Genomic DNA, 12,369 nt, shown 5'->3' on the forward strand with positions numbered 1-12,369 from the left:
ACTATTCTGTTGTCATTCTTTGGAACTTTCATAGGACACAGAAAGAAAATACATTTACAGAAATAATAGCCTCATACTGACATGTCCTATTCCAGTCCACCAGCATAGAATTTTTCTACTTTTCTTATGCCACATTTGTATCTCTTTTCCTCCACATTGAGAAACCTAGCTCCAACAATCTGCTTCCCAATTACTCCATTCTACAAACACACATACAACAGTTTCTGAATTGTTATACTTCTATTGTTTTTTTTAAATCTAAATAAAGTTCAAAATTTTGCAGTGTCTGTCTCACTGATGGCCAGTTGTCAAAATACTATCTTGAAAAATTACTTGTATCAATTCTTTATTCTTCCCATCCCATGGTTGTTGATTTTTTTCACAGTTATGTTCACTTGTATAGGGTTTGCCCCATTCTTGCTCATTTAATTTTGTCTTGGGCATATGTGAAACAATAATATTTTAAAAGTTAGAACTATTCAAATAGGTATATTCTTAATGTATCACTTATATTTTTACTACATTAATCTTTCTGCCTTCATGCCCCAGTGCATGTTTCGATGATAGAAACTTTATGTTATACTTAAATATTTCCATGATCAGTCCTCTCATATTGCTTGTTTCCCAAGATTTCTTAAATATTATTGCATGTTTCATTTTCCAGATAAAATTTAGGATTGATTTTAGAATTAGTGTTCTTCCATTTGGGTCAAATGATCAAGAAATTCTAATGTTATTTAAAGTGTCAGTGACAAATAGGGATGCTATATGGCACTACTGGTTTGCCACAACTGGAGGATATTAAGCACAGTGTGTGCTTATGGAGCAATGTAGTGCAGATGCACATTTTCCTTTTGAATATCACTTCGTGACTTACTACTGTGACCTGGTAGAGACTCTAAGTCAAACCATAGGACGTCATCAGTTGACAGTTAGATTTGAGCTTGCTATAATTGAAGTGAAATGAGTGTAATTGGAATCTGAGTTACAATGCTGGTCATTCACAGCAACAATCTATCATCAAAGGGAGATATACTTAGGAGGACAAAGTTGAGCAGGTGAGAAGGCACAAGTAAGGCTTATGAACAGATGACTCAGACTCCTATGAAGCAAATTTCTCCTGTATTTACATTCTCTTCCTGTATCCACATGTATATAGCCTTGTTGGGAGTACCTAACCTAGGTAACCAAGAATGAAAATATGTACTGAGTCACAGATGTTCTGCACAATATGCTAGCATCCACTCAAAAGGAAATGACTGATAAATAAAATATGTTATATAAGCAATATCTTTAAATAATGCTGGTGTATAGCTGCATCAATATTAGTCAATGTAGATGTTACTGAAAAAGTGTACTGCATAAAAAGAGGAATTGCTGTTTTTCTTTATGATAAGAAAAGTCATCTTCCTGAGAAGATACGACAGTTTCAAATTTGCGTCTCTATAAAACACAGTGTTAATATTTTTAATAAAGGGGCAATTGATATAACTACAAAGAGAAAGAAACCACCCCATAGTTGTATAAAGAGATTTAAATAGCTCAGTAATAACACTAACAGTAAAAGTACAGATTTAAATCATGTGATTAACAAACTTGACCTAGTTGACTCATATAGAACACTGCACTCAACTGTCATTATACATAATTTTCAAATGGTCAGGCAATGACTACAAAGGTGATAAGTATATTCTAGACCATAGTGAGAGTCACCTAATTTAGAAGGATTTCATGAAAAGAATGTATGACATTATAAATGGATTTTCTGGATAATTTATAGTTCACCTATTTACAGCAGTACATTGAGGCCAATACTGCTCAGCAGCCCCTCCCTCTGGAGGAAAGGAGAAGAGTAGAACACATGTACAACAGTTGGGCTTTTTAGGGGCTGTCCAAGCACTGGTGTCTGCCAGGGTGTCCAACCTGCAACTGTGGGTCGCATGCAGCTCAGCATGGCTGTGAATGTGGCCCAACACAAAATCATAAATTTACTTGAAACATTATGAGATCTTTTTGTGAGTACACATCGCAATGTATTTAATGTGTGGCCGAGGACAGCTATTCTTCTTCCAGTGTGGCACAGAGATGCCTAAGGTTTGGACACCCCTGGATGATCTTAGAGCCCTGATGGGAATTAACATACTGTTGATGCCTGAAAGCTGCTGAGAACCAAAAGAGCTGGGTGGGATCCTGGTGGTTATTTTTTTCCTAAACAACATTCAACATATAAATTCACTTTTAAACATAATTATTGTTTAAGAAGTTATGTTATAGTATACCTGAATTTAACATTATCAACATAAGATCTATACCAACTATACATAAATTAAAAATTAAATTAAAAAAGTTGACATGTTCAGAAGAATGAGAGAAAAACAGAAAAAAGTAATTTAAATTAAAATATATAAAATATGTATATAAAGTATAGAAAACAAACAGAAAACACAAAAAGAATAAACAAGATTGACAGGGAGTTTACTGTGATTGGAAGAAGCTCCTGAAATTTCATGCTTATACTTTTAATTTTCCTGCAATGTGTCTCTACTTCATTATGCCACATTATTTAATTTGCTTGTGAGAAAGAGTCTTCCTCACCATGTTCACAAAGGCTTTCTTGACTTGCTCATTCCTTAAGCTGTAAATAAAGGGGTTCAGCATGGGTGCTACTGAGGTGTTCAGAACAGCAACTCCTTTGCTCAAGGACACCCTATCTTTCGCTGAAGGTTTAATATACATAAAAATGCAGCTACCATAAGAGATGGAGATGACAATCATGTGAGAGGAACACGTAGAAAAGGCCTTTGTCCTCTGACTAGTAGAAGGAATTCTTAAAATCGTTCTGATGATATAGAGATAGGACAGAAATATCAATGCCAAAGTGAACATCAAGGTAAATACAGCAGTGGAGAAACCAAGTGTCTCTAGAAATTTTGTGTCTGAACAAGAAAGTTGCAGCAGGGGGAAATAATCACAGGTAAAATGGTCAATAATATTTGATCTGCAGTAATCGAGATTCAAGACCAACATGAGTGCAGGGAATACAATTAAGAATGAAACTAGCCAGGAAGAGAACACAAGGAGTATACAGATTCTTCGATTCATGATGGTCATGTAATGCAGAGGTTTGCAGATGGCAATATAGCGATCATAGGACATGGCAGCCAGAAGGTAAAATTCAGTGACTGCCATGAGAATGTAAAAAAACAACTGAGCAATGCAATCATTAAAGGAAATGGTTTTATCCCCTGAAATAATGGTGCCCAAGAACTTAGGTATACTGACAGTTGTGAATGAAACCTCTAACAAGGAGAAATTTCTGAGGAAGAAATACATAGGGGACTGGAGATGGGAATCCAGCAGGGTAAGGGTTATGATGGTCAGGTTTCCAGTGATGCTGAGCATGTAGGGTATGAGCAGAAAGACAAAGATCACCACCTGAAGCTTTGGGTCATCTGACAGTCCCAGGAGGATAAATTCTGTTACTTCTGTATGGTTTCTCATTCTTCAGTTGCTTTCTTTGTTTTCCTCCTGCAAGATCTATAGGAGAAAACACAAGGAACACATCATGAGTTGTGGATTAAGAACTATCCAAGTGTGGATCCAGAATTTGGCTGAAAGAGTATGTTACTTTAGCATCAGGGGAAACTTAAAGGGAACCTATAATAGCAATGGTCCTTTGATTTCTTCTCTCTTATATACAGAAAACAGTATGGTGGTAACTAGGGAAGGAAGGGAATTGGAAGGGGTAATAAAGGAGCTTAAATATATGGCAACAGAGGATGGTTTGACTTTGGGTATTGGACACACAATGCAAGGTACAGATTCATGTATTGGGGAAATGTACACTTGAAACCTATATTATCTTATGACCCAATGTGAGCCCCCAACAAATTTAATTAATTAAAAAGTAACTTTCTTGTCTTGAATGACACAAAGTGTCCTCAGGAAGACCCATCAAGTTTTAGGAAGTATTATTTTACCTAGATGCTGTTTATGTTTTTCTACAATTATTTTAGGTGACTACTTTCCTGGTGAAGTCTGCATAATCGATATTTCATCATTTCAATAATGATGAACAAATTCAATTCCCAGCATTCATACTAGTGTTCGTAGAAATAAATAAAGTGAAAGTGCATATTGTCAATCACATTTAATAATAATTTTAGAAATAGTAACACATATCTGCAGGGGTTTATGATGAATATCAACTAATAACCTCACACTTTTAATTCCTTAGCTACCATCTACAATTTCAACAAGAAAGAAAAAAATAAATTAATAAAAAATAGCTGGGTGGGGGGGGACAGTGGGAAGAGGGGATTACAGGAACTACTATAAAGGACACATTGACAAAATCAAGGGGGAGGGTGGAGGTGTGGGAAGGATGTGGGTCCAGCTGGAGTGGGGTGGAGGGATGGGGAGAAAAGGCATACAACTGTAATTGAATACAAAAATTAAAAAAAATTATACAAAGTGTTTTAGTTTATTATTCATGGTTTTATAAGGCAAATTATTATTATAGAAAGTATATGGATTAAGCAGTTACAGAAATCTGTATTAAATACAAATGGGCTGCTTGATGGATTTCTGACTTTAGATGAATTACTTAATTTCTTGAAGCTTCAGCTTTCTGTGTTCAAAATGAAGGTGACTATAATGAATAACCCTGTAATAAACATAGGAGTGCATTTACCTTCATGAGTAAATGTTTTCAAATTTTCTGCATAGATATTAACAAGAGGGATTGTTGAGCCATATGACAGCTCTATTTGTAATGCTTTGAGAAACTTCCATACTGTTTTCCATAGTGGCTGTACCAATTTACATCCCTACCAGCAATTGAAATTTATATGATTTTATCAATGAATGTTACCCCATGTTTAATTTTTTTTAAAAATGAAGTTAAAATTTCAAGGGTGCTTTTTCTTACTTATATTTTTTCATTACTGTTTAACCCCCTCCCTTCCTCTTTCACCTGCAACCAGCCTCCATCCTCCCCACAGTCACCACATTGTTGTCCGTGCCCATAAGCTGTTTCTCTTTTTATTTTTTGCTCAATAATTTAAATAATGTAAATGAAAGTGCTCTACAAATCATGTGGTACTTAGTATGCTTTGCATAGAGCTCTTTTATTTACTTTAGTTTTCTTTTAGTTGGTGTTAATTCCCAACTTTGTGAAAGATATTTATAGTAGTTGTTATTTAGCAAAAGCACTTTTTATCTTAGTGAAATGCTAAGGACTTTTAGATATTCTCTCAGTTAGCCCTTACAACACACCCATGAAACTATTTTTATTCGCAGATAAAGAATTGAGGCTCGTAGAGTTATGTACCTTTGATGTATTCATATAACTGGTAAAAGTCAAGTATAACCATAGACTATCTTAAATTAAAATATGTTCTCTTAAATAAAGTACTTCATAGTCAAATAGAAACACATAGACACAGTGATAATAATTTCCTGCCTTTATTTAATAATGACTAAATTGATATAATAAAACAAAATGCACTTAGCTCTTTTTGCACTTTTTAATATATACAGGTATAAAATTTAACTCCAAATATGTCTTATTTAATTTAATTAAAATTTCCCTAATCAACAAAACAAAGAAGCAAGGAAAATATAATGAGAGACATTCAAATAAAGAACAAAATGACAATAACCAGAGGGGATGGGGAGGGAGATAACAGGGGAAAGAAGGGAAAGGGTCATCAAGGAACATGTGCAAAGGACACAGAGAGGGTTGGAGGTGGCGGTGTGTTGGGCGAGAGAGAGTGATGGAGGATAATGGAAACAACTGTACCTGAACAACAATAAAAAACACTTGAGCTAGTAAGTGATGAATCAATGATAAGATTGGGGAGACTTTCATTGTCTCCTTTATTTATTGATTTGAGAGAGACAGAGATATTGATTTGTTGTTCTACTTATTTATGCATACATTGGTTGCTTGTTGAATGTGCCTGGACCAGAGATCGAACCTGTAACCTTGGTATATGGGAACAACACTCACCAAATGAGCTTCCTGGCCAGGCCTTCTCACTTATGTGTGTAAAATCAAAGATATATATATGCATGTATAATAAGTAGCTATACTATCCTTATAACTGACATTTTTCTCAAAATTATTTCACTTACCATTTATTTCCCTTACATCCCTCTCCCTCACAATCACCACATTGTTGACAAGTTATACTTTAATAATCATATTTTGGTTTTGGCTTATTGACATTAATTTTTAAATCACATACTCTAGTTTCTTAGTAGATAGAAATTATTTTCTTTAAATTATTTATAAACCAAAGGGAATGGAATATTGATTTTTGCATAGGAAATATTGAGGATACTTGTGGAGGAGTCTGGTTATTTTTTAGCCAAGAGCAGTGAGGAGGGCATTGTCACCATCACTTACGTGGAAGCAGAAAGGGCTGTGCAGGCCAGCTCCAGAGACATTCCCAGATTCATGATCTCAGGTCACAGCCATTCTTAGGAGAATGGGAAAATTCCACTGTGTGTTTCAAACCACTTACAAAAGTAACATTGTTTCTTTTTATTTTTTTTAACCTATATAGGTTCTTCAGACAAAAATGAGGGTCTTTGGTTTTGTTTTGTTTTTGTAAGTAGCTATAATACTGGGAAATTGTTGGTTCTAGTTGAACTGAGACAGTAAAGAAGACATGTAGTTACAAGATTTCCATTGAAAGATGGTTCATTTTTATAAAGGCATCATTAGGTACACTATTGACTATATAACTTGAGTGTATGATGTTTTTAGTCAGGATATGACAACTAGAGATTTAAGCTGTCTCCCTAGTCAAATATCAAGGCATTTGCTTTTAGTTGACTTGTAATAAAAGTAATATCTCACATTATAATATGGTTATATTTCCTGCTAAGAGCTCAAAGGAAATTTTTTCGTGACTAATACTTTTATTTATTTGTTTGTTTATAAACTAAATTTTACTGTTTGTGCTATTACAGTGTTCCTAATTTGCCCCACTGTCTTCCTTATGCCCAACTTACCTCTGATTTTCAGAAAGGCTCACTAACAGTCAGAATATCTGGAATATGAAAAACATTGGCAGCTGTCACTGTTGTATTCCAAGGAGTCCAACATTTCTGAAAACATTTTCTCTCATTTAACAAATTAGCTTTCCATTGCCAATGTTTTTATATTAAATTTCCCATTTTATCCAGAGGGAATATATTTCTCTGACAAAGAGATGGAGAAAGGAAGAAATACATAAAAGAGAAAAAAATATCAAATGTTTCAAAACTCTCTGGTGTTTTCTATATAGACTTTACTCACACAAGCTACTTCTGCTTTATCCAGTCTCTGTGACCCTGGCTCAAGGGGACTAATTCAGTCAGAACAGGAATACACACAACACACCAAGGAATATAAAGGATAATACACACTAGTATTAAAATTTGAAAGGAATCTGGGGGGTCAGTGTCCAGGGAAAGAGAAAACATTGCAACAAGCAAACTGAAACACAAAATGTGAAGTTTGTTTTTCTCTAAATTACTTTTCAGACAAAGATTAGCAACCTAATATATTAGTTTCCAATATAAATTTCTATGTAATACTCTATGCCAGTTAAAAAATCTGGTAATCTATCATATTGTACTAAGTACATTTATTAACTCTATTATTTTTAATCTGGCTTCTAATAAAAAATTTTGGTGCTATAATACTGCTAATATTTTATACCTTTTCTTTTCCTGTTCTGTCTGGCTCTCCAGGAATGTCAGTTGAAGAATTTCTTGTTTTGATTGATTCATGGTGTAATTTATATGCTAAGTATAATATTAGGAGTTACTACCTTCTGTGATAGACTAATAATAATAAATCACGACCTAATGAGATAAGTTGAGTTTAAAAAGACAGTAAAATTGTGCAGGTCATTAGTAAAAGCTATGTACAATTTGTAGGTTCTTAAGAATTTGGGGTTTTGTTTTTGAAATCAGGCTCTCTTATTGGCTGTTACAGCTCAAGACCTCCAACAAGTTATTCAGCTCTTCTGAGCATCAATTTACAGTTTGTAAAGTCATCCTCCTCCTCCTCCTCCTCATCATCATCATGTTGTCTAACCTTACAGAGAGCTGTAAAGATTAAATAATATATGGTATAAAATATATCTGGCTCAACATATGATACAAAATAAGTGTTCTATATAGAAGAGATAGATAGTATTATTTATGAAATTCCTATCAAACTCCTAGTGGACATGAGAGTAATGATGGCTGCCTACTCTTTTTTTATATATTTTAAGAATAATACAGATAAACAAGGAGAGGTTATAAAATAAGACATACATGCCTTCAGCATGACTAAGAAATATATGATATAATGAAATTAAAATTATTTGTAAGTCAAAAAATAAACATCCAAGTCCATCAGGTGAGTGGGAATAATTAAACAGATACTACAGATATTATAGGGTAAATGGTTGTTGCAGATATTTGATTAATTTCATTTTTCATATACTTTCATGAAAGAAACTGTGATCTTAGTACCAGAAGAGAAAATTAAAGAATAAGTTGATTCAAACAGTGTATACTTATTTAGCTATTTTAATATAAAAGATTTTCATTATTCAGAAAAATCAATAAAATCACTTATATTTTAGAGCCACTGGTTTACTATCCAGATGTAAATCAGTGATTACATGGAATCTACCAGACAGCATGAAAGAAAAACACAACAAAGTCATTTTCAGGTTAAAAACAAAACTTGAGCAAATGAGGTCAACATTGCAGGTGCCTGTGAGAGGGATATAGGGGGACATTGCAGAAGTTACAATTTCATTTTTCCTTTCTTGAATCTTCACAATGACATTCATTCTTGCTAACACATACTTTCATTTCACTTGTTTCTAGAATACACTACTTTATGACCTAAGTTGGGAAAGGTTGTTTTGGGTGCTGGTTACTCAGGGTATAAATTAAAGAGTTCAACATGGGTGCAATGGAAGTGTGAATATGGCCAACAATGCTATTCCTTTGGTCAAAAGCCTGACATACATGAATATATGGACTATTTCCTCTGACCAGCAGACAGGATTCTTAGAATGGTGCTAATGCTGCACGTGTAGGACAGATCATTAATGCCAATGTGAAGAGTAGAGTGACAAAAGTAAAGTAAGAACCAATTCTTTCCAAAAACCATTTATCTGAGCATGAGAGGTGTAAAATGGGAAAATAGTCCAAAGAGAAGATATCAATGACATTGGAAGCGCAGGAATCTCACTGGAGGATAAGTGTGAATGTCAGAATATGGAAAGAAATCCTCTTAGCCATGAACTAAAGACAAAGAGGGTGCAGGATTTTTCATCCCTGTTTTCATGATCAAACAACGTTTTTTGATCTGGATGGTGTAATAATGAAGCTGCTTGAAGATGGCAACATAACAGTCAAAAGACATGGCAGTTCGAAGAAAAAAATTAGGCACACCCACGAAGATGAAGGAAAACGACTGGGCTAAACCATCGTTACAGTAAATGGTCATTTTCTAAAAATTAATTTCTTTTTTAATATTTTAATTTCATATTGTTATTCAATTACAGTTGTGTACCTTTTCTCCCCATCCCTCCACCCCACCCCAGCTCCCAGCTGAACCCCCCTCCCACTCCCACCTCCACCCTTCCCCTTCATTTTGTCCATGTGTCCTTTATGTAGTTCCTGTAATCCCCTGTCCTCACTGTCCCCCCCCTACTCCCCCGTGTCCATTGTTAGATTGTTCTTAACTTCAAAGTCTCTGGTTATATTTTGTTTCCTTTTTTTTTTTTCTATTTATTATGTTCCAGTTAAAGGTTAGATCATATGGTATTTGTCCCTCACCGCCTGGCTTATTTCACTTAGCATAATGCTCTCCAGTTCCATCCATGCTGTTGCAAAGGGTATAAGCTCCTTCTTTTTCTCTGCTGCGTACAATTCCATTGTGTAAATATACCATAGTTTTCGGATCCACTCCTTTGCTGATGGGCACTTCGGTTGCTTCCAGTACGTGGCTATTGTAAATTGTGCTGCTATGAACATTGGGGTGCACAGGTTCTTTTGGATTGTTGTTTCAGGGTTCTTAGGGTATAATCCCAGCAGTGGAATTGCTGGGTCAAAGGGCAGTTCCATTTTTAGTTTTCTGAGGAAATTCCATAGTGTTGTCCACAGTGGCCTCACCAGTCTGCATTCCCACCAACAGTGCACTAGGGTTCCCTTTTCTCTGCATCCTCTCCAACATTTGTTTCTGGATTTGTTTAAGTTGGCCACTCTGACTGGTGTGAGATGGTACCTCATTGTGGTTTTAATTTGCATCTCTTTGATGGCTAGTGATGCCAAGCATCTTTTCATATGTCTCTGGGCCCTCTGTATGTCTTCCTTGGAGAAGTGTCTGTTCAAGTCCTTTGCCCATTTTTTAATTGGGTTGTTTGTCTTCCTGGAGTGCAGTCTTGTGAGTTCTTTATATATTTTGGAGATCAGACCCTTGTCTGAGGTATCCTTGGCAAATATGTTTTCCCATACTGTTGGTTCTCTTTGTAATTTAGTGCTGTTTTCTTTAGCCATGCAGAAGCTTTTTATTTTGATGAGATCCCATTTGTTTATTCTTTCCTTTATGTCCCTTGCTTTAGAGGACATGTCTGTGAGGATGTTGCTGCGTGGAATGTCTGAGATTTTCCTGCCAATGTTTTCCTCTAGGACTTTTATGGTGTTACAACTTATATTTAAGTCTTTTATCCATCTTGAGTTTATTTTTGTGTATGGCATAAGTTGGTGATCGAGTTTCATTTTTTTGCACGTAGCTGTCCAGATCTCCCAACACCATCTGTTGAAGAGGCTGTTTTTGCTCCATTTTATGCTCCTGCCTCCTTTGTCAAATATTAATTGACCATAAAGACTTGGGTTTATTTCTGGCCTCTCTGTTCTGTTCCATTGGTCTATGTGCCTGTTTTTATGCCAGTACCAGGCTGTTTTGATTACTGTGGCCTTGTAATACAGTTTGATATCAGGTATTGTGATCCCTCCTGCTTTGTTCTTCTTCCTCAAAATTGCTGCAGCTATTTGGGGTTATTTATGGTTCCATATAAATTTCTGAAATGTTTGTTCTACATCTGTGAAATATGTAATGGGTACTCTAATAGGGATTGCATTGAATCTATAAATTGCTTTGGGTAGTATGGCCATTTGGATGATGTTAATTCTTCTAATCCATGAACATGGTACATGCTTCCATTTGTTTGTGTCTTCCTTAATTTCTTTCTTCAGTGTTGTGTAGTTTTCTGAGTACAGGTCTTTTACTTCCTTGGTTAGGTTTATTCCTAGGTACTTTATTTTTCTTGTTGCTATATCAAATGGGATTTTTTTCCTCATTTCTCTTTCTGCAGTTTCGTTGTTGGTATACAGGAATGCCTTTGATTTCTGAGTATTGACTTTGTATCCAGCTGTTTTGCCAAATTCATTTATTAGGTCGAGTAGTTTTTTGGTGGAGTCTATGGGATTTTCCATGTACACTATCATGTCATCTGCAAACAGTGACAGTTTCGTTTCCTCCTTTCCAATTTGGATACCTTTTATTTCTTTTTCTTGTCTGATTGCTGTGGCTAGGACTTCCAATACTATGTTGAATAGGAGTGGTGAGAGAGGGCATCCTTGTCTTGTTCCTGATCTTAGTGGGAAAGCTCTAAGTTTTTGTCCATTGAGTATGATGTTGGCTGTAGGTCTCTCATATATGGCCTTTATGATGTGGAGGAATGCTCCCTCTATTCCCACTTTGCTGAGTGTTTTTATCAGAAATGGGTGCTGTAACTTTTCAAATGCTTTTTCCGCATCTATTGATATGATCATGTGATTTTTGTCTTTGCTGTTGTTGATGTGATGTATTATGTTTATTGATTTGCGAATATTGTACCATCCTTGCATCCCTGGGATGAATCCCACTTGGTCATGGTGGATGATCTTTTTAATGTATTGCTGGGTGCGGTTTGCCAATATTTTGTTGAGAATTTTCGCGTCTATGTTCATCAGCAATATTGGCCTGAAGTTTTCTTTCTTCGTTGTGTTCTTTATCTGGTTTTGGGATTAGGATGATGCTGGCTTCATAAAAAGAGTTTGGGAGTCTTCCATCAGTTTGGATTTTTTCAAATAGTCTGTGAAGGATAGGGGTTAGCTCTTCCTGAAATGCTTTGTAGAATTCTCCTGGGAAACCATCTGGTCCAGGGCTTTTGTGTGTTGGGAGTTTTTGATGACTGCTTGAATTTCGTCTGCTGTTATTGGTCTGTTCAGGCTTTCTGCTTCTTCTTCATTCAGTTTTGGAAGATTATATTTTTATAGAAATGTGTCCATTTCACCTAGGTTTTCAAATTTTTTGGAGTA

General features: G+C 35.4%; 2 protein-coding genes across 2 annotated transcripts in view; both read right to left on the reverse strand.

The window, feature by feature from the left end:
- LOC112318230 (olfactory receptor 6C1) overlaps nucleotides 1-7,112 on the reverse strand; it is a 39,014-nt gene extending 31,902 nt beyond the window's left edge. The window contains exon 1 of the mRNA XM_053921407.1: nucleotides 7,024-7,112. The gene's annotated coding sequence lies outside the window, so the exon portion shown is untranslated. The remainder of the gene's footprint in view (nucleotides 1-7,023) is intronic.
- On the reverse strand, nucleotides 1,750-7,112 carry LOC112318423 (olfactory receptor 6C1). Its single transcript, XM_024575672.4, has 2 exons — nucleotides 7,024-7,112; nucleotides 1,750-3,537 (listed from the first exon to the last, which is right to left on the reverse strand). Exon 2 carries the CDS (start codon nucleotides 3,499-3,501, stop codon nucleotides 2,560-2,562), a length of 942 nt encoding a protein of 313 aa, XP_024431440.2. The 5' UTR covers nucleotides 3,502-3,537; nucleotides 7,024-7,112; the 3' UTR covers nucleotides 1,750-2,559.
- Nucleotides 7,113-12,369: the final 5,257 nt, after the last annotated feature.

Source organism: Desmodus rotundus, chromosome 3 (genome assembly GCF_022682495.2).
Source record: "Desmodus rotundus isolate HL8 chromosome 3, HLdesRot8A.1, whole genome shotgun sequence".
Lineage (NCBI taxonomy): Eukaryota > Metazoa > Chordata > Mammalia > Chiroptera > Phyllostomidae > Desmodus > Desmodus rotundus.